Source organism: Falco naumanni, chromosome 11 (assembly GCF_017639655.2).
Source record: "Falco naumanni isolate bFalNau1 chromosome 11, bFalNau1.pat, whole genome shotgun sequence".
Classification (NCBI taxonomy): Eukaryota; Metazoa; Chordata; class Aves; order Falconiformes; family Falconidae; genus Falco; species Falco naumanni.
The window spans coordinates 14,547,878-14,571,617 of record NC_054064.1 but is presented as its reverse complement, the minus strand read 5'-3'; the positions used below and the strand labels follow the sequence as shown (position 1 = coordinate 14,571,617).

The following is a 23,740-nucleotide window of genomic DNA, read 5'->3' as shown; positions in this document are numbered from 1 at the left end:
TTTCTTTCTTGAGCAATTTTCTTTGTTGCTGTATTGTGGAAGGCACGATACACACAGCCCTGAACATCTTTGCTTTCTCTTTAGTTTGTGGGTCATCACAAATTCAGGCCACATTTGTGCCTGTAAACATGACTGTCACGCCACTATCTGTAGGATCTGCAGTGTAGTGAATTAATCTAGTATGATCTGTTTGCTTCACCAGCTGCATAAGAAATGCTCATCCACTGTCTATAAAGTCACTGTACATTATATCCTTTGTATTCAGATTCAAGCCTTTAGTTTAGATTATCTTGCTCATGTTTATTAGCAAATTTTCCTTACCCCTCCACTTTTTCTGAAAAAAAATATCTCATTTTCTACTGTTGCTCTACTCCCAGTAAAATAAATGGTACCTCATAATATTTTTCTACTTTTCTATTCACATTTGCACCTGAAAAATCCATTTTATGTTGGCTAAGGCCCAAGTCCAACTACACTTGCTGGTTATTACACTATGTGACACGGCAATATGTACCATCTAATGAGAAAGACAAATGCCAGAAGCAGAGTGAAAATTGAAGACAGAGCACAGAGCCATATAACAACAGAAGCAGGTATACTAAAGACCAGTGAGGATGCATAGAAAAGTTTTAGTACTGTTCTCTTTTGTGTTGACATGTGTGTCTCTCAGCAATCTTCCTTCCAATTGAAACAACAACCATAGCTGTGGTACATTTGAAAATCAAATCACACACTGGAGATCAAGCAGGTCACAAAAAGCCTTGTAGGTGACCAAAACTTTGTGGCATTTCCCACCACAGTGCTTAAGACTTGTAGAAGAGGGCTCTTCCATTGAGCCGGTAGAGATGACTCTTCCCCTCAACTATAAGAAGCTTTTAGTTTCAGGTTTATAGCAGTATACAGGTTGAAGTGAGTTTACAATCCCAGTTTCCTAAGGAAATGACATTAATGACCATGACTAACCCCTACATGCAGATCACCAAATCTGTGAAGAAAAATTCCATTCCATTCATTAAAACATGCAGAATACAGCCTTTTACCTTCAATGTGCAGGGAAGGCAGGTCATGAGGCAGCAAATAAAAAGCAGCAGCATAGTTTCCAATGCCATGGGAGTACCAGCTTCTCTTAATCTGACAAAGAACTAAAGATCAAAGATGTCGTGATTATCTGTTCTTCTAAGAAAAATGGTAATTGACTGAAACGTATACATTACAAGCAGGCAACATTCCCATAGGAGACCCGGGATGACAGAATTCTGTCACATAATCAGCTGACATCAAGTCCCTACTCACTTGGTTTCTTTCCTAAAAAGACAGCGTGGGAAAGCTCTCACCCTCCATTGACAATATATAGTTTGTTTAATCTTTCTGTTCCTCCTCTTCTGCGCTGGAGTTCACTGTCATCCAGTGTGACTCCATAGAATAAATATAATACAAAAACAAGGCCATTCTCTGTTTCTCTCTGGGAAGACTTTATGCTCCAAGACTACATCTTTATAGTGTTTTCTCTAATAGCTCAGGAAAAAAAAATGGGTATCAATCTCAAAAAAGATCTATCACCTTGCCTTGACAACAATACAAAGTATTGCCAAAAGGCAAGGGTCTTGTTTAATTCCTTGTATTTCCTACTAGGATTAGCTTCGAGTCCCCTGTCTCCAACAAGAGCCATAGGGGCTTTTCTTTTTGTTTTCCTAAATAAGCACTTCATTCTCATCACATCAGACTTATTTTTAGCATATTTGAATAGAATATCTTTGTCAGTTGCTACTGTATAAATAGAGGTTGCTAAGGAAGGAACAGTAGCTGCTTCCTTAAACAACAGTAGTAAAAAATGATGAAACAGCAGATGATTTCTTAGCAGAAACAGCAGACTAAGAGCAGCAGTTCTCTTCTACTGCAGCGTTTAAAATATGTGGAAATGCCATCCACTAATGTATTGATATTTTAAGTTGGAAAGATACAGCAAATCTACCTCAAATTAGCAAATTTTCTAACAAGTGCAAGACGGCATTTTCCCTGCTTCTGAAATTCACCCCCTTCTCATTTTGTAGCTTTTTAGTTTTTCTTTTATAGTTGTAGACATGTAGTCTCTTTTTGAGGGTTAACTGCCTACTTCAGAGCAATCCTAGGAATTCACAACTCAAGAATCTCACATTCAGAACCACATTAAAGATTGCCAGCAAGGCTGCAAGTTCCCTATAGCTGCAGGAAGTAGGTATTTAGGTATAACACAGTTATTTAGGGAGAGGTTTGTCAGAAAAAGGATTTGGTTTCTTATTTTTATTTATTTACCTATTTAGGTAAATAAATTTTATTTTTTACCTGTTTTTACCTATTTACCCATTTAGATTTGAACATTGTCAGATGAAACACTGATGCAAAGAATTTGGTTTTGGGGACTAGAACTCTTTACTGGGGCTTCTACTAAAGCCCCTATCTTAGAGGACGGATTCAGCAATTTCAGCTGGAGAATACCATTGTGCCCATTCTTAATCACTTTCAGAGCACAAGAGCTGTCCTCTGCACTCCATCAACTAACAAAGCCACTAGCAGGTACATAGTTTAGAGATGATTATTTTGCTGATGTGATCACTTCAGGAAGCTGCCCACTGTTCTTGCTGTAGTCACCAGGGGAAGACATTACAACAGCATAGCTCCTCCAGGGAAAAAAAAAAAAAAAAAAAAAAAAAAAAGACTTTGGACTTTTCCAAACAGAGGACAAATCTGAATTAGCTAGAGATTTGCTTAGTGCATTAGTTAGAATCATATAAAACTTCCAGGTGTATACTTTTATTCACAATTAAATTGCCCCAATTCAATTAGATTAACTTCCAAATGTTTTACACAGCTAGTGATAACAGACCAAGAGCAAAAGACATTTAAGATTATCTAAAATGGTCTGCCAAGGAACACACAGCCACTCTCCCCTTATGCCTCGCAAACGTCACAACTCACAGCAGAATGTAGTATCAAGAGCTGACAACCAGAAGGGAAGAAATTGAGTTCAAGGACATGATAGGCAGAGAACTAAATGCCACCATCACCTTCAGAAAAAAAGTAGTTGAATCCTGGGCACTAGCCAGTTATATTGCTTCCAGCTAGAGTGATCATCAAACATGCCTGGATCATGATATCCTTTTAGGCAAGTGGGAGCTAAGCATCTTTGAAGCCAGCCTTAATGACAGCTATCTTGCCACCAAGTCTTCTGGGATAGTGGTCATCAGACACTGGGAACAAGTTTCATACAGGATTCTCTACAGACAGAAAATAAGGTCCAGTATTGAGCAGAGAACCAAGTAACTAATCCTCTTTGTTGGAAGTGGACTAGGGCTTCATGATGAGACACATATAGGCAGTTTAGTATCAAAAGAAAACCTATTAGTTGTACCCCAGCATGGTAACTCAGCAAGTGCTGAGGAAACAACCAGGCTTATCACACAGCCACACTACAGTTCCAGATTCCCACCCTGACAGGAATATTTCTGGGGTGTTCACGGTTTCCTGTTGCAGCACAAACTAGTAGGCTACAACAAAGCTTTTACCTTTGGGTCAGATTCTACTGTCGCTGCCATTTCTCCTTCCTCCAAGGGTCAGACCACACTCCTCCTCCTCCCCCATCCAACCACCTCACCCACAATCCTCATGGCTATTTAACTACTTAGCATGAACGCACTACAGCTGCACATCATCCATGTCAATCAACCCACAGCCTTCGAGGTGAGGTCACAGCTGCATGTTATCAATGGTAATCAACCCACTGCCTTCATTTCCCTACAGTTTCCTCTTCCCAGAACATCAGGTCAAGCCTGGAAACCCTAGGCTTTTTCAGCCATCCTCACACAAGAGAGGATGACAAAATGGCAACACCATGTTTTAGTGGAAAGCCCTAGTAGCAAATAGCAGGAATAAAGCTTGCACAACCCTAGGCATGCAACTGAGGTTTGAGTGGGCAGACACTGTGGAGCTTTCCTTTACAGAAGTCTGTGAAAACCAAAAGACCTAAGTAGTGGAGGAGAAGGTCAAAAGCTGAAGCCATGATAAGTTCCCATTCATTTGGCTTTCTAGTAGTCCAGGTGAGAACTGGGCAGCCACTGGCTCCAGCTGCAGTCATGTTTGTGATATACTTCAGGGTGAGGGCATGGTACCCTGCTTGATCTGTCCAGTTTCTCAGAGGTACTTGAGGGGAGAAGAAAAGTGCTGGTGTACAGCAGGAAGGACTGGTGTGTTGGGGTTGAGTCAGCTATCAGAGGCAGAGCCTGGTGAAAGTGTTCTTGGTGTGCTTGGTGGGAGGAGCTGCAGAGCTAAGAGGTCTGCAGGTCTGCTCACCCTTCCGCCTGCAATTGCTCCTGAGTGTCCCTGAGGCCAAGGCAATGCAGATGGCCAGGGATATATTTGATCAAAACAGACTCAGGTTATCTGTTCCTAAAATACAGCACGGATTGCTTTCTGCACGGAAAGCCTCAGAAATACCAAAATAAGACTTCAGAAGAATATAAAAAGCTCCCTGCTAGCATAATGTGCAAATGGACTGCCACACTCACCGTGATCTTGGACTGCAACAAAATTAGAAGGCAACAGCAAACAGCAAAGAAAATTGCAGCTGAAAAATACCAACATTATCCTCTTTTAAAACGTATTGTTAAAATGAACATTTTTAAAAGCTGAAGAGATGTGAGCCCAGATGCTATCGCCGTATGTCTTATGCAGTTCATGATTACAAACCAACAGCAGAATACATATAAGGAAATCTAAAATGGTATGGATACGAGCCCAGCTGGTGTCCCCATATGCCTTATGAATTCCATTTTTAGGAACACAGCACATATAGCATTCTTAAACATCTCACTTATAGAGTCAAGCTGTTTCATTGAAGTACACACAGGAAAGGTCCACAAGGATCATAAAACCAGCTGCATTCCACACCAATAAAATGGTTCAGTCTCAGTATTTTTGTTAGGGACCACCCTGCACCACAATATTCCCCAAAGGAGGGATGATTCTTTTTGTCATAGGCTCCTCACTGGGATTTTTTTTAAAAGCAACCACCAAAAAGCCATTTTAGTCAGAAAACGCCAACTTACTTTTGTTTTGGAAATCTGTTCCTACTGAAAGCTTTTTCAGGTCCAGAATGGAAGGGGCAAAGGCCCAAGCTCCAGGGCAGCGGAGAAGTACAGGTGTAATCCTTGTCACTTCTGAAAATCAATGAAAGTAGCATCCAGAGCGTGGCTTGTTCACATCCTGCGGACAGTCCTTCACCAACAGGCTGCTGGACTCTTCTGCAATACAGCTCTTCCTCCCCTGTTTTTCAATTTCACCAGAACCACCTCTAAGGAAAGGCAGTTAACTGTGGGAATTCCTGGTTAATTGCGAAAATACAACACCGAATGCAGTCGACATAAGATCATAATTTCATTATATATACACTAACAACCAAAATATATCTGAGGCAGATATATAAAAAAAATCTACTACATATGAATGAAAAATTATTTTATTTAAAAATACATTATACAGCAGAGTGTCTCTCTTGTTTTCTCACTGCTGGTTCACAGAGATAATATGATAAATTTTACCCAAATATTTGACTGGGAAAGATCCTGAGAGAGAAAGAGACCAGTTACAAGCTGATGATATACAGTACACTGAAAAAGAGTAATCTCTTTTAACATAAAAGAATCTCTTGGTAATCTTATAAATCAGATATAAAAAATGCAGGTTTTCTACCATGCAAAAATGAGTGAAGATTTCATTTAAATCTGCACACAGAGAAATCATTAGTACCTTGGACCTTAAATAGCTAGACTAAGGGAAGGGTAAGTGTGCCTAATGTGCCTAAACAAACTTTGGACCTACTACAATTTTGTAAACACATTTGATAGTCTAATAAAGGTGGATTTTCAATCACCTAAGTAACACTGCTGTAGCTAAGGGCTCTATTCTAGGACTTTTCTCCCCACTGGCATATTTCCTCATTCTCTAATTCTCAGCTTAGCACAATAACTTCATGAGATAAGCTCTATTGCACTCAAAGATGACTTGGCCTTGCCCTGTTTGCCAAGCACTATTTAGGTAGCTGTATTTTAGTGAAAGCAGAGATTAAATTAAAAAGTAGAAGGCGAGTGTTTCCTGGATGACTATGTGGGGATTTATTAAAATTTGTCATAGAAAATATATACCTAATTCTACAGTCTTATGTTTCAAACATCCTCTAACAATGAGCAATGCACAGGAAATACAGTGAAAATATGGAAAATGTAAGGCCTAGAACGTCCAACAGCCTGCACTGAACATTACGACTCTCACTGTGTCTATAGCGCTAGCATCGTATCAGCTGTTCCTAGAGGAAAACTTTCTGGTAGATGTTAAGAGAACCCTTTAGCATCTACAGTATTTAGATCCATTTGATGCTCAGTTTTTCTAGGACAATGTCACTATGAATAGTCAGCAAGACTGTCTTTTGAAGGGGAGACTCAATTCGATTACTCATAGCGATAACAGAGATATGGTAATATTGCCTGATACTGAAGAAAAAAAAAAAATCAATTCATCAACACTGCACAGACTGACAGGGGTTATTTTTGCAAGAATATGGCCCTAAGACACAAACAGAGATAGAAAGCTCTGTAGAGAGAAAGTCTGCCTGTTCTGGTCACTTCAGCTGAAGAAAATTAATGAAGCCATTTTGGTTTTTCCTTGAGTGCTCCAAGATGAAAATGGAGAGTAGGAACTCATATGCACTTTTCTCACTAAGCCAGTGACCCTCTTATCTTAGCACCCATTCTCCCAGCATAGTATCAGGGCGTACAATAAACATGAGCAGATGCAGGCTGCCTTGAAGAATTTGTTAAAACAATTTATGAATAGCACAGCTTCCCATGAGATATGCTGAGCTAAGAATGGAGCCCTTAACCTTTCATGGGATAACATTAGTAATAAAGAATATATCAGTGACCAAACTTTCTATATTATTTTCATTTCTTTTAACCTAGATACATATATATCATCCAAGACATTCAAAAACTACAAAACAACAATTCAACTACAATTATGTCAGGAAAATATCCAAATAAATAAACTTTTAATTATGATACAATACTTATTACAGTAAAAATTGGCATTTTTTTTCTCTTCAAAAGCAGAAGCACCAGTCTTACATATAACATACTGTTTGAATGATATCTTACATGGAATACAGCGTAATACAATGTGCAAACAGCATTTTCATACAGAACATAATATTTGTCTAGTTTTTATACACTGAAATCGCCTCAAATGGAAACAAGTTCATGCTGAATTAAAAATGTAGATTTTAAAAATCAAAGTCAAATCAAAATATGAAGTACTGTTGGAATAGGTACATGAACCATTAAAAACAATGAGAAGCCAAAATAGAGGGTACTGTCAGATAAATATAATTAGTGCTCAGTTTGTCCCATTCCATCAAAAAGTAAACAGTTAACATTTTTTCTAGAAAGTAAAGTGACGTTCTAATATTTAAGAATTCTTCAAAATGTTGGTATCATTATAATGATGTAAAAATCAAGTCAGAAATAGGACTTCTAAAAATTTCTTATTTTTGATACACTGCAATTATCATGTGTGGGCTGTGAAAAGAGATGAAGTCCAATGGAGTGAATATACATCAGCGTCAACATCATGTGACTTCTGCAAAGGCCGTGATGTGGTTCTACGAGTTAAAGGAAAAACAAAGAGATAAAAACCCAGAAACCACACAGACAGACATCAGTCTCCATTGTGAAAACTTCTGCCTCTTGTGCTTTAGGGACAGCCTCATGCTTGGAGATTACTGCAGGATGATGTAATTTAAATTGGACTTCACTGTAGTCCTCTTACTTGCTCCCGTAGCAATTCTTTGTTCACCACTCAAAGACTGGATATGTAAGCATGCTGAACAAAGTAATTAGGTGAGGTGGTTCTACAATATTTCAGTTTTAGATGGGGTTTTTAAAATTAAGCAACAATGTGAATAATTGAGTTAGATGTACTAACTCAATTAGGTTAATGTACTAACTAAAATAAGGTTTTATTTCTACCTTATTCATATTTTAAAGCAAAATTCCTAGAAGTTAAAATTAGTCTCTGACAGATTATAATCCTTTTCAGTGTTCATACAATTTTAATGTTGCATTTTTTTTTAAAGATTAATTGCTCCCCATGAGCTCAATGGCACAGAATCAAGTAGTGAAATGCTACAACAGAATTGCATTCAGCAGTTGAGAACTTGTATTCGAAATTTCTTTTTCAGAATCACTGCAGTGTCCTCTTCATTTGCAATGTTATTCTCCTCTTTCCTTCAATGGGACAATTCTTATGAACACAAGGATGTGTATCAGAATGTGAATATACTACATGTGACTCTACACAGTAAGACTGCAGCATCCCAAAGAGCTTTCCTACTTCTTCATGCTCTAACCTAAGCAAGTGCCTCTGCAAATGTTTTGTAGGTAGAGACAATTGCATAATGATGTGCAGGATCCAAAGGAACTGTACGTTCCCTTTAGGCACCAGTACCCTTGACTGCCACCATTTTTTATAAAACATGCAACATGTAAAATTAATAAAGGCAATTTTGATGTTAAGCCATGTGCTTCTTCCCCAGCACAAAAATGCACAGAGGGAAATAATACCACACAAAGCACTGCACATTTCTCTCATCACCTCACCTCCTGGAGCAGACCAAAATCAGAAGCGAGGAGGTACAAGCTGAAGAAGAGCGGCGATGTACGTAACTTATGGAGAGTGCAGCAGACCTCCCTTTTTTTGATTAAAGAGTTGTTCTAAGTCCTTTAGAAAATCCCTTATCACACACCACAGAAAGTGGTAGAGAGAAACTGTGGTCACCAGACAAGTTTATATTTCTCAGTTCTTCTTTAAATCAGATATTTGTCTGTCAGTCTATGCATGGGGAAGCAGGCAGGCATCTTTGATTTTCACATTACAGAAAAGTAGCCCGAGTGGCTTCTATCCTGTGCTCCCTCATTTCCCCCTCTCGAAACAAGGCTGGCAGCTTTGCTCCCTCCCAGTGCACCATAACTGTTCTGTGTCCAGGAGGAGCAGCTCTCTTCCTCCTCCCCTATAATACGAATTTTAGCTCTAGCAATGTTTGTGCAGTATTTTATGACAGCTTTCATAAGAGAACACCACCAAATAATAAGCATCTATATACATTCTTCTCCAAAACAGAATGAATATATTTTAAATAACAATGATTAAACCACAGCCAGCAGTTTTTTTTAAAAAGCATTAGAAAAAAAGTGTGCGACTGCCTGTGAAACGGTTTTCAGTAAACAATACTAGCAAATGTCATTGTTTCCAGATTTTGATTCTGCAGAAGAAATGCAAAATTAGATTTCCTAATTAGAAAGCAAAACATACACATTTCGAAGCATTTTAGTTGGCTGGCCATCTTCTACTTTCAGTACAGGAAAGACCTACGCTGGGCAATCTCAGTGACTCCAGAGTTGCTGTGAGGCTATTCTGACATTTTCTTCACAGTATTTACTTTATCTTTCCTTATTTAGACCTGAAAATTATCCTGTCAACTTAAACTAGCAGTCTAAAATTATTAACTTTGTTGATAAGTAAGATTGTTTAAAAATATATGAGGATTTGGAGAAAAAAAAATCCTCATTATTTATTCTGATCAATTCTTTCAAGTCCTGCTGTATGCTATCGCTTCCTCTAAGCGACATATATTTGTCTGTGACGCAGAAAACCAAATGTTCTTTCATGTGGCATTAATTCAGTACTGGGTAACTATTACTCTAGGAAAGGAGAATGTGGTTCACACTCCTGCCAGCTATATGTCCAAAATGAGCAGTTCACCATCCTAGGAAGGACTTGCAGAGCACAGGATATAACACAGAAGAAATCATCCTTCCTCCATAAAACCTCAGAGAGAACTGCAAAGCTGCCTATTGCAGAGCTATTGATTTGGACCCTAGCAAAGACTTGTCAATTCATTTCCAACAGGCCCAGCAGGATGATGTGTAACTAGGTCAAAATTAATCACTTGCTGATGGCAAGAATTACTGATACAGATTCATGTAACAGTCTGAGTATTCATGCTTTTTCATGTTATTGTCCCAGGCAAAGCTACAAATAAGCCTTGCTGAGACTCTTTACAGAGAAAAAATAATCAGCAAACAGCATTCCTCTTGAATAACTGCATTTCAACTCTTTTACTATGCTCTTTTACATCTGCTTAAATTTACTGTGACAAAGCTCTGCATGAGACGCTAAGCACCAACCGCAGATTCACACAGATGCAGGAGACAACAAATAACCATGCACAAGACCTCAGCTTCTGCAACTCCATGGGAAATTTTTTCCCTACAGTACTCAAAAGAATTGGAATATGCTGAGGGTCTGCTCAATGGCAGCAGTTTCACAGACAGGCATGCCAGCTTCTGTATTATTAATTCTAAACTGACAGTATCAGTTTGGTGTCAGCACCACATGAACAAAGGATGCTTCATAACCATGCTCTCACACCAGTAACAGAAAATGGAAGCTAAAGGCTAAGCCTTGAGTGCAGGTTTCTGGGGGCAAATGATCCATACCTGTATATCCTCCATTGAGATTTTAATTAATTTCTGCTTATAAGTGATTTTATAATGTTAAAGCATTGAAAAAAAATCCATGACAACTTTGTGGTTTGCAGTTTTCCTTATGTATATGAAGTATTTTTTATCTGCAATTTTTACTCTGCTCTCATGATTTCAGTTAGAAATATTTTAAGAAGTCATCATCCTAAAAAAGATATTTCCATTTTTGAAAACAGAAATTTGAAAAGTTGTTTGCAGTCCTTCACACAGTAGTTTGTTAAAAGAAATAAAAAAATACTGCTGAAGTAGTTCAGGCAAATAATAATGTTCTCATATAATTCTCTGGGTCAGCAAAGTATATTTTATGCTTTCACTGGATGAATCACATTTTTAGATAAAAGAGTGAGATCATGCAAAATTCCCCATTTAAAATGTTGCAGACCTGCACAGAACGCTGCTGCCACACTGCATCTGCCTTTGCTTCAATTCCACACTCACTCATGTGCGCTCTTGCGCACATACGTTTATTGCCTTATATGAAGACGTTCAAAACGGTCCATTCCTGATATCCAGGAGAAGAACCTAAAGATGCGTGCTTTGAGGGAGTTTCGTTGCAAAGGATCTTCTTGATTATTACCAATACTTTGATTCTTTAACACCTAAAAACATGTATATTTGAGGCAGTCACACTGAATATAATGTTCCATTTCCTATGTTTAAGTATCATTTTACTTGAACATTGTGTGTGATCACAGTTTGCATTCAAACACAAGTAATTCTGCACAGTCCCCCAGAAGCAGATTTAAGCAGAAGAGTAGGACATGAGTGCAAATTCAAATGCTTCAAATTGAAACAAAATTGGTTACGATCTTTTATGAGCTGCCTCTCCTGGGTACCCATTTCTATGCATGAAACAGTGTTGTATTGTGCCTCCTTTAACATACTGTATTATCAAGAGAGAACTGTTATGACAACAGAAAAGCAAAAACCTGCCTATAAGCTAATTAAGCATGTGGAGTCTAGTAAAGCCATCCGGGAGATACACATACATGTACTAAAACACTGGATGGATACCTACAAATGCTTTTGGACATCAAGCACAACAGTATGTGGATACTTCTCAACTAAAATATTTTCAAGCAACAGACACAGACACAAACCCTCTCCCCCATTTTTTGTGTTTTGCTTTCAACAAAACTGTGAGCTCAGTGATCTGGAGAGCCCCAGGGACAGACCTGACTCCCTAGGCCATGCTGCGTGTACACGAATGCATATACCAAGGAAAGACTTCTTAGTACCAAAATGCATAAGGCCAAGGGAAAAGCAGTAACACTGAATTAAAAATCAAAATACTCTTTTCTGTCACTGTGAATAAGTTGTTCTACATCTCATGAATAATCAAGATAGAGTAAATGGAAAAAAACGTTATACCCTAAAACCAGAAGGGGAATGCTTCCCCACTTTTAATATACTACCAGAATTCATTTGAATATCTATACCTACTATCATTAAATTTTTTTATCATCTCCATTAACAACAGAACAAGAATTACAGTATCAAACTCAACAGGATTTTTGGGACAATTAACCCTGATAGTAACTAGCAATTGGTACAACAGGCAACAAGAAAGTCACGTAATGTGAGAGGAATTCCAGATACTTATCACCATTAAAACTTATAAATGGCTGAGAAAGAGACACTAAACTATCTGTTTCTAGCTCACAGTCATGCTGGAGAGTCAGTCTTATGGGTGGAGTATGAGAAACTTCATTGCAACAAGGAGCGGTGACTCTGTTTGGGAACATGGTTTTGGCATTGCTGATGGAAGAAGCACTATGAAAGAATACAAGCAGAGACTTTTGCGGTCACAGCACTGCAAAGAACCCACTGCAAATAAGTAATGTTGAACAGCTACAGAAAGCACTGATGATCAGACACAGTAATCATCTCATCCCACAGAAGGTGAACCATTGTGCCCCTCCTAACCCACCCCTTCCTTCTAAAACCTCTTACCTCAGTATTCTGTCTACTGCCTCAGTTAGTTCTCAAATGCTTCATGTTCCCTTTGTATTTGATTTTTTCAAAAATGGACTACTTATTAAAAAAAAAAAAAAAAAAAAGCTAGGAGAGCCAGCAGCTACTACAAGACACGTACGAGCCCTCTGTAAGCCCTGACCAATTTCAAGTGACTTCGGCACGAAATAATGTCAGACTCCCTTGAAACGGGAAAAAATACTTTGTGACTGCACTGGATTGAGCTGAACTTTAAACTCCTCCAGGTACCACCCAGAATAGCTGTTCAGTAACTCTTGCAAAAGAAAAGGAGTCTCCAACCTTGACTGTGGAATACAGCACCCTCTCTGTAGGAGAGTGCTGGCTAACTGAAACACAAATTGTCTTGTAAGAGACAAAGAAGGTCAGAGACAGGAGAGAAAAAGAAGCAGATTGGTGAGTGATGAGATTTCTTGGCTTCCATTCTTTTCATTAATTCTGAGGATGAATGTACTTAAGGTGAAAGCAGTAAGTCTGCATTGCTGAGCCAGCTCTGGCAAGGATTCTTCAAGGAGACACTCTGCAACTATGACTTATTTGAGTACATGAGAAGTGGGTACCCATGCAGAACAGCTTAATCATCTGCACGCACCACAATTAAACAGAAGTGTCATGCAAACAGTGATCTACCCTTGTCATTAACCGGTAGCAGCTCAATTCAGAATATTACAAGTACACTTATTCCTATTTAAGTGCACTTCAAGCGTAGCTCTTGACCTCCACCAGAACTCAGACAGCAGCAGCATGGAGAGCATGCCAAAAGCAGTCATTCTCCAGCAGGAAAAATCATTAGAATAGCCAGTAGCTGATCTGGAAACATGAAAATAAGGTGCTTCCAGGTCTCCGTGATGCACCATGTTCTTATTCATTTACAGTGAATTTAGAACAAAATAGCAATGAGTGTGGTCCCATCTGGAAGGTATTTCTAATGAAGTCATTCTTTAAGACAGCATCTTTGAATTGCTAGCTCCCAGATGCCCATATAGTTACTATTTTTAAGTACCAATAACAGAGTTGCATTGCTTCATGCTAGCACTGCCTTAGCCCATGATAACTTCAGTCGGTCAGGATTTGTGCTACTCTTAGTAGCCAATTTCTGACAGTTGTATTTAATACTGGCACAGAAGCTTGCAGACTGAGAATAAGGAAAAACTGATTTGAAATAAGCCAAATGTAAATGTATGTGCACTCAGAATATGGCACTGGAACAGCCCTAACTGAAATGTAGTGAAAAGTAACTTGCACACAGCTAAAGTAGGCACAGGCAAGTATTAAGCACCCCTCTCTCTCTAGAGAACAAAGGATATAAGAAATGGAAAGGAGTTAAAAAGCAAAGGTTAAGTTAATAATTCTTGTAGTGATGGTAGTTAACTGGGATGGCTCAATTTAGTCCTTAGCTTCACAGAAGTGTTATTCTTAGTGCCTTTTATTTAAAAGGTTTGGCTTCTATCTAAAACTTTAGACTGAATATTAAAAATACTAATAAAAAAATCCAAAAAACCTCACCACCTAAAGCACTAATATGTAATTAAATTTTTCATCAAATATTAAAATTTAAACTTTCTGAGAGTGGAAACAGAAGAAAGCATTTCCCAACAAATAGCAAAGTCTCCACATTATCATCCTCCCATCTCATCCTCTCTGTCTGGAAAGGAGAAAGGCTTTGCAGCATAGACAAAGATGAACCCATCCACTGAGATCTCACCAAGTGTAACACCTTATGGGCAGAATCCAATTTAAATATCTAGACAGAAGTTCCATAACAGTAAATAGCTATCCTCTACTGCCAGGAATATGGGTTTAGAAAGAAGTTCATCCATATAATAGTGTCCCGGGCAGTTCACAAACAGTAGAGGTCATTCTCAAGCAAAGCAAACATTATCCTGCCACCACCCTTCCACACTCTTCCATAGCTTTCCCCACATCTTAAATGTGCCTAGGCCAAGTCTCAGGAAAAGAGCAAAAGGGGGCCAATTCAGGTAGAAAGACTAAGTTCACATGAGGTCTTTATTTCCAGAAAAAAAAAAAAAATTCAACAGCCAGAGAAAGTACATTTATTACCTATGATGGCTTTTGAGCCACAGAAATAGCTTCTATTGCAGGAGAGCCTAGCGCATAAATAAGACATACTCTTATTAATGTGGTATGTCTAGGCCAACTGACATCTTGTTCTGTTTTGACATTTTACAGAAAGTTTACTGAATGGATTGTTTTGAAGATACACATTCATCATTAAATGCTTGTTCAAGCAAATGAAATTGCCCTCCTTGTGACAAGGTATCAGCAGAAGTAGCTTAGACACATTTGGTTCAAAAAGGCATGTTAGATCATTCTGAAAATAAATCTTTCTTTTAGGGAAAGGAATGACAAACCTAGGGCTAGCAGCGATTCTTACTAAAGGACAACTTCCACCAGTTCCAAGTGACTCAGACTGGGAAGTGGTTAAAAACACTTCTTATGTTTAATATGGAAGAAATATCAGGAGTAATTTGGATTTAAAACAATGTCATAGAACCATACTTTTGGCACCCTACTCAGTGCAGAATTGTTTACTATCTTCAAACACAGACAATAACACAAGAGACTTTAACAAGTAATGACAGATAAAGTCATTAGAAAAAGTAGAATTGCTTTCAAACTTTGTATTAGTAGTTCAAACTTCCCCCTGGTAAAAACGTCTAAAATGTTTCATTATTTGGTTATGCTATCTATTTCAGTGCTTGTTTGCTCATAAAATTATTTAGACATAATCTTACCTGACACACAGTACAACATGACCTTCAAAAAACCATGATTTTGTATTACAGGAAACTCAAATAAGCTTTAAACACACCACAGTACTTGCTCATGCAAAAAGTCTTGGCATATGCAGGAGACTATCACTGGCATGTAATCCAAAATCCCATTTGCTGTGGCAAGTGATCATGGCTCCGGTCCAGTTACTGTATGACCCATGTTACTCCCCATTATTATCACGTTCATTAAGTTGTTCGCCCTGCTAGCGCAGATGTCAGATCCCCAGAGTGTCCAAGTGGGTGCCCTGTCCTGAGGCTAGCATGTGGCTGATGATAAAAGCCCCACAGCCGATCTGGAAGGGAATGCATCCCATGCTCTACACTAACCTGAGGACATACCCCCAAGAAACAGGACAAGTGTCACTAGTACCTAAATTGCATAACCTCTTGGGCTCAGGGGTTAGAATTCTATTCTAAGCACTTCAAACTCTGTGGACTCTCAGCCACAGTATTAACCAAACTCACTTGAGGAACACAAGGGAAGGTGGCCTCAGATCTGCTCAGCCTGACTCCAGGACCTTAGTGGTGGCTACAGCAGTAAACTGGACTGGTATTTAGTGATTGCTCTTGGAGGTGACACGAAGAGTCTCCCAAGGAGTGTCTCTCAATTATTTTTTCTTTTCTTTCTCCTTCACTGCCATGTCTCCTTACTTTAAATCTGATTACCCTGGCACACTTGTCAAGATAGTTTGGGATCATCTTTCCAGGAAAACTACATTTTATTTAATTGGGTTTTAAAAAGTCAAACTTTACCTTTTCTAAAGGGCTTTCTACTCGGGGTATGCTGATCATGGGCATCTGGGCCAGATTTTCCATATGAGAACGTTCATGTTCTGGCTGACGTCCTCTGAAGTTATTTACCACACAAACAACCTAGAAGGTATTAGAAGATAAACAGAACAGCTAAGGAACAACTCATTTTTTTGAGCTTTGATCCTGACATCCATAATTAGGCAGAACTGACACCAGCTTTAGTCACAGCTTACACTAGAGACACAGAAATGTGAAGTTCATGTTTTACAGAAAATCCTTAATTAATATTTCAAGACAAAATATTTTCAACCAATTCATCGTTACATGCATCATCTGAAAACTAAAAAACCCTCTTAAAAAGCAAATCCATTACTGAAACTGAATAATAGAATACCAATTACTAGCAAGGTAATGAACAGATGTCCAGAGCACATGCAGCAGAACACGGCAAACACCCTATATTCCTATTGAAGGGCCAGTACCATCTAAGTTTTGACCAGCAAAGGCGTTCTCAAATGGAGAGTGAGAAAGGGAGAATGAGGCGGCAAGGACCATCCCCAAATTTGAACTAAACTCTAAACCAGCTCAGGGCGGCACTGACTCACACAGGGATTTAGGGATGTGATATATACCAGTTTGTTAGTGTTTCTACTAACTCAGACGTTCAACTGGGCAGCAATGTTTTCCCATTGTATTTTCTTCAAAATACAACTCAATTTGATGTCATGTTACTCCAAAGAGTTTATGCAATATACATCACAAAATATAAGAAAAAATGCTGGGACACATTTCTATTCTGTTCTCTTTTATGACTTTAGGGGCACAGACAGAATGGAAAAACTTCTTAAAAATGAACAACCGAATTTAACTCCTGGACTACTTGTGTGGAAGGGAACATTTGGAAGTGCAAGCAGGTATATTTTAATAGAGACCTAAAGGTGCCCTCACATTTCTCTGAAGAGTGAAAACACCCAATTCAGCCATCGCTGTGAGATTTCTCAGCCAAGCCAAATCTTCAGATCCAAGATCTTGAGATCAAGATCTTGAGATCAAGACCTTGAGATCCAAGAATTAAGCTCAAAAGTGTTTTCATGGTGAAAAAAAATCAAAGATCTATTCAGTACTATTGCAAGTTTGCCTGCCTGGCAGCTTGTAGGTAGTAAACAGCAGTGACTATTCTATGCCATAGTCTCACACTGAAGTTATCAGTGAAAGTGATTAACAGATTAGCGGCAGCTTTCTGACACAGACACTAGTCATTGTGAACTATGACTAATGATCTGGTTTTGGAACACAGTTCCAGAAAAGGAACAAGGATTTTTTGATACAGAATAACAAAATTTCAATGTAAACCTAAGTCAGCAGCAAAGAAATTCAACAGGGTTACCTTAAAGCTGGAAAAGAAATGTTACTTGTTCTCTGATCAGCATAGATATTACTATACTGAGTTTAGTACTTTATACATGAAATCATAACTAGACATTTTTCTGACAGGTATACACTTAAAGTGGGACTTGGTGTAAAAATCATTGGTTGAAATGCTACAATCTGTTTATAAGGAAGTCTTAAAATAGATAATTTTATCAGTCCTTTCTTGACTTCACATTTCTGAGTGTGTATAAATCTAATTTAAGGAAACTGATATTTAATTGAAAACAAAAAATTAAACACACCGCTTTTGCCATTTAGTTGTCTGAAAAGTCAGGCTACTATTTTTTTTTTTTTTAAGAGATACAAAGTTAAACACTGATTTTTTTTCAGGCACAAGTGACACCAATATACACTTACCAAAAATACTGCTATAGATATTCCGATTATAAATCCTGCTATTACATCTGACCAGTGATTTCGATACTCTGCTACTCTGTTGATTCCAGTAAGGAAAGCCAAGCACATTAAGCCCAAACACAGAACAGGTTTTGCAAGCCTTGTTCCTCTGGCTTTTACTGTGTTGGTGATATACATCTGAAAATCAGAAAGGAAGAAAGTATAAGACTGATTGATATCTCCCACTAATTGGTGAATAAACCCTCTACATTTTGTTTGAATAGACTGTTTATTTGGCACTTCCCCTCCCCTCCCTCCCAGGATACAGAAAAGGAATTAGACGATACAGCAAAATTACATTTTATGTGAACCTGAAAAGCCCCCATAAATAACAGGCAAATTACACAATCCCATTCTATTACTCCAAATCTATGTATTTATCTATAAGAGAGGTAAGCAGACTGATTTTTCACTGTGCAGCATTGACAATAGAAAAAGATCTTTACCCTAAAAGGGGCTACCTCAAGGTCTTGTTTTTATTACCAAATGCCTTTCTTCATCATATACAACTTCTCCATGTGATTAACTAGAGATTTGTCAAAAAGCAGTGAAATTTGAACTAAATGCCAGCATATTTTTTTTATAAATCTATTGTATAAATAACGTGGAATAGTTTCAACCAGTGCTGAACCAATACAACTCTGTTCTTCACAGATGGTGACTGAGGATGTTTAGTACCAATCCCTCCCAGCACACAAACCAATCTAAATGCAGAAACTTTGATTTCTCAGTTTGATGCATAAATCTGCTCTGCTTGCAGTCTACTCTCCCTGAGCAATACTGCTGAATTAAAAACATTGCCTCATGACAGAGCAGCTCTTCTTCCCTAAGGGTGCATTAGGGACTATTAGGTTTAAGCCAGCACTTTCCAAGCTCTGATGGGCCAGTGGTAGAAATGAATACCAAATCTTTGAATTTTCTTTCTCTTGAATCTTGACATAGAGCTGCTTGGAAGTTCCCCCCCTGAAAAATTATACTTAACTAACAAGATTTTTGAGGGGGAAAAAAATATTTACTTTCTGCAGATGTTTCTGCAATAAACCACTGAAATCCCTAAAACCTTCACACTTAGATAGACTTGAAGTTTTTAGATTGAAGGATGTAAATATTTTCTGTGGAGTTTCACTACAGACTCCGTTGCCATCACTTAGAACTGCAAAGGGAAACAGATGAATCTGCATTGAAGAACCAGTTCATTTTTGGCTAAGGAATGGGCAGACCTCTTTTTCTGTATGTGTACTCTCTGAAATTTCTGTTGAATTTACTGGGTAATCAGTTACGAAGTGCTGCAATAATCTAGTCAAGAAGTCAAAAAAGCATGGTTACAGTTACAATAAATCAAGTGTAGGAAGCAGTGGCCAGAGCTTACCTGAAAAAAGCAACATCTGACAGTAATTTTATTTAAAACACTAGAGAAAGATCCATTAGAGGATGAATCAAAGCTTAAGCTTAAAATCACAGCAGAGTACTGCAACACATACATCTTCAGTGTACCTTATGTGATAAACAGCAAACTAGTAGCAAGTTTTCAACTAACACAGACAGAGCAAAAGGTTTGAAAGAGTTTTATTGTTTATCTCCAACTCACCTTTCTCCTCTCTTCTTCCTAGACCATTTCAGAAATAGTTTCTCCCTTTGCCGACTATACTTTTACCTTAGCTCCTTATATTTTTGCAGGTTCTCTTCAGAAAGTTACTCTAACCATGTGGAATGCTGATATGACAACCCCAACTTTGATTTCCAGCTTTTTAGCCCCACTCGTTTTCTTCAAGCTACAGACAGAGCAGTACTACTCAGCAACACTATTTTAGTGGGTCTCTGTACTCCTGGATACTACTACCATTACTCACATTCACACTACCTGCTAGAACATCTGGTGCTAGGGAAAACATTCCAATCTTTGGAATATGCTGGAAGATCACCAAATTTCAAATGCAGCTTGGGTGAAGTTAACACAGGGAAGTTGACAGGAAGCTATCCTCCATTTAATACTGTATTGTGGCATACTATATCAAAATTATACTGAGAAGAAAAAATCAACTCAAAAAAGAGTGTACCTTGTTTAAGGCAGGCTTCAGTGGCAGATTTCAGTTATCTATAACACCTGGTCATTGCCCATGAAGATGATCTCAATTTTTATGAAGTCAAAATATATTGTAATACTTGATTCTGCAGTACTTCAGTCAAACTTCAACATTTTAATTACAAAGCTAAACTGAAAAGTGCTCTGCAGAAAATTCTCAGAATCTTCTTACAATTAAGCATGTCCTTCATATCCCTACTCACACAAAGCACTGAGTGAGCAGAAACAACTGCAGACTCGTGCTGTGCCTCACATGAGTAATAAACACCTCCATTTGCTGAATCTTTTCCTGTACGTGCAGTCAAGATTGTCATGCCCAGTCCACTAATCAAAATAACCTGAGGGTTCTGCGAGCATAGGTACCATTTCTATCTTTTCTTTAAAGAACAGATACCACTGATGTTAATAGGATTATATAAAATTTTTAAAGAATCAATAGAAACAGGGTCATTTTTTTCTGAAAGAGTGCAGCAAAAAGCCTGTATATTTGCAAAACTCGACATAGCAAATGTAGGCTTTTTCAAGGCAGGAAGGATGCCCATTTTTAAACTTGGCCTCTTGCAGCTCTAGTACAATATATTAACACAGTCAACTCAGTCAAAGATCTGATTTCCACTAAGAATAAAATATAATTAAGCAGTTGTTTTCTTCTTGATTCTGGAAGGAAAGCTATAAACCCTCACAGTCAGTAATTGACAAAGAATAAATTTCTTGAAAAGATGACAAGATTTTTCTTCTCTTACTTTTCATAAATATTAAATGCAGTATCAACAAAGGAGAATGGCTCAGTCATTTAAAACATTAGTGGGAATGAATGACAAGATAAGTCTTTACATGGCTAAAGATGTTTACTGAACAAGTCCATCTCAGTTCCTTTTAGGAACTGAAATTGGGAGAGGAGGAATCTAATTAAAGAAATATTTAAAATTAGTCAACAGCAAGACCAACAGCAGAGATTTTGTATGTAAGGTCAGGGACTGATACAGTAGTTAGAATTAATTTTGCTGGCTGCACATTCTCCTGTGACACCAGATCAGCAGTACATCTCCTCTTGAAGAATATCTGCTATTGCTGTTCCTTTTTCCCTGAAATAAGATTTTAGTATGAAAAGATATGAACGTGATACCAGCAAGCAGACACTGGCAGAGCATCATATAAGGAGGTGGATGTTATCTGATAATTCTATATACCAATATTTACTAGATTTTCAGGAAAACACACACATTTAACCTTCAGTCTTCAAGATGCTGGAAGTGATGTCTTCAGAGAACCTCATAAATCGAAAGAAAAAATTTAATTGAAGTTGTTTTGAAAATAAGTATTTGAAAGAGTCAGAAGCATCACGATCACCAAAGACAAAGCTACCTGTGAGGTTTCTGACATGGCTGTCTCATGTCATAATGTAAGGAATAATCATAGCGTTGTCACTTAGCTTGTACTGGGAAAGCTTTCAAAAGTATCATGTTGCAAGTCTGACTCATGTGAAGTATGTCCTAAATCCAGCGCAAACAAAATCATTCCAAAATACCAACTGAAGAATAGAAATTGTATGCCAAGTGATGGACAAAGTGGCCTGGCCTCCTGGGCTATGCTGCAAGCTCTTCCTAGCTGTCTTCTTTTAGCCATCTTCAGGCTCACCCACACAAACATCTACGCTCACAAAACACACACCTAAGAGGTCCCAGAGTCCCCTTTTAGTTACAGTGGAGCTACTCATCAGGCTGGGTGCATCAGCCAGGAACAAGGTTTATTTTCCTAGCTGATTTCCCAGCCTAAGGCCCAGAGATGTGGGTAGGAAGATCCTCTCTCTGCTTGCTGTTTTGGTCCTCCCTGAAGCAGATGGTCTGGGGGACTGACAAAGAGACAGACCAGCCCATTAGTGGGCAGAGAATAATGACTCATGAAATGACAAGCAGAAAGAGAAAGGAATCACTCTACAGGCACCTATCCCAGACAGTGCTCCAAATATAAATTATCTCATGTTTTGTTTTGCTTTTATACTGTGTTGTTTTTAAAGAAAAAAAATCTTGAACTATTAATGTAATATAAGTAGCGTTATAGATATTCCACCTGATGAACACACAACTTTCAATAGTCATTATCCCTACAAGACGTACTTCGAGATGAAAAAGCTGAGAAAGCAGTGGCCTATAGTGGATGGTACTCTATAACCAGGTTCAATGTTTAGTTAGAATCCTCTTTGATATTCTAAAAGCTCTTCAGTTACCTCGATTAATAATTGTTGGGTCAGGTTATTTCTAGAGCAAATCACAGTCATATTCTCAAATCATCTGGGCCTTTCTGCAACTGCTCACTGAAGATATTTTTTTTTTAGTGCTTTTGAAGCCTCCTCCAGTTTTCCTCATAAGTTTTGCAGTAATTATTGATGACCCTAGACAAAAATTGGCTTTCAAAGTCAGGGGTCTGGGTTGGCAAAAGGACGAGAAATCTCCAGAAATGCTGGACCTTACTATTAAGTTTCCCACCGTGAGCTCCCCACAGTTGTAACTAAACAATAGAGAAGAAAAGAGGTATCCTTCAATCTACCAGGATTGTAAGATATACCCAAATATTAATTAAAGCTGATTCAATCTACAGAGGTCATTATCTTGAGCAATTGAACTGTAATGAAGAACTGACTGACAAGAAATACCTAGAGGTCTTTAGATAAAAACCTGAATCAAATTGAAATGTTATTTTGCTATCCAGCCCGAAAGTAACGCAGTCAATGTATGAAGCCTGTGATATATGTTAAACAATCAGTATTGAGGGACTTTTACTTGCTGCACTAGATGCTGAAAAATAAATTCCGATTTCCTACCACTGCCCCTGAAAAGCAGCAAAAAAAATCGTTTAATTCTTCAAGTTCCTAACAAAAAATGGACAAAGCAGACTCAATAAGGTGGTGCTGCTACTCCTTTTCCTCCTGAACACTCCCCTGCACAAGCCTATCAAAGACAGGCCTGTCACACCTCTGCCAGTTGCCCATTGAGCAGAAACCAGACAGTCACTTCAAGACAAAGGAAAGGTGAGACAACACCTACACTTATAGACTGGAGTGACATGGAGCAGAACGTCACCATGTTGCCACCACTGTGACCCAGACTGCCTTGCTGTCTTTTCACAGTGACTTATAAACACAGTGAACAGGAAAAATCATACGGCAGAATGCCAGGAGCAAGAACCTTGCAAAAAAGATGATCACTGGCCCAACAAAAGCTCTACAGAGGAAAAAATTGTCAGCTTTGCCTGCTAGCTCTGCCTGAGGCAGTAGCTGAGGCCAAAGTTTCACAGTACAAAGCAACAAAAGCAGCCTACAGACTTCAGGGCTATGTCAATTGCCAAGACATTAAACCTGCTCCTCTATCATTACACATCCAAAGCAAGTCTGAAATGTATGCAGTAACACCAAGTTCAAACACTACCCTATGGACAGGTTGGTTGCCAGCTGCGCTTGTCCAATGCAATAAGAAAGAAACAATGAAAAAGCAAAGTTTTATATAATGAATTAAAGTTTGTCTTGAACTACAACCAGCAATGACCAATCCCCTAGGTGCTGCAGCACCAAAGCTGATTAACAGTTGTCAAGTCTCACATTTATATCCATGGGAATAAATTGACTAAATCTTTATACATAACTTTGAAACCCTACCCACCCCCTG

At 38.4% G+C, this 23,740-nt stretch overlaps 1 protein-coding gene across 5 annotated transcripts in view; it reads right to left on the bottom strand.

Annotated features, from left to right (window-relative positions):
• Positions 1–5,475: 5,475 nt before the first annotated feature.
• The window catches only part of PLPPR5 (phospholipid phosphatase related 5), a 190,905-nt gene continuing 172,640 nt past the window's right edge, over positions 5,476–23,740 (bottom strand). For all 5 annotated transcript variants that reach the window (XM_040609942.1, XM_040609943.1, XM_040609945.1 and 2 more), the window contains 3 exons: positions 17,957–18,133; positions 16,169–16,288; positions 5,476–7,687 (listed from right to left, as the gene is read on the bottom strand). In XM_040609942.1, coding sequence (XP_040465876.1) covers positions 7,655–7,687; positions 16,169–16,288; positions 17,957–18,133 — 330 coding nt within the window. In that variant the 3' untranslated portion in view covers positions 5,476–7,654. The remainder of the gene's footprint in view (positions 7,688–16,168; positions 16,289–17,956; positions 18,134–23,740) is intronic.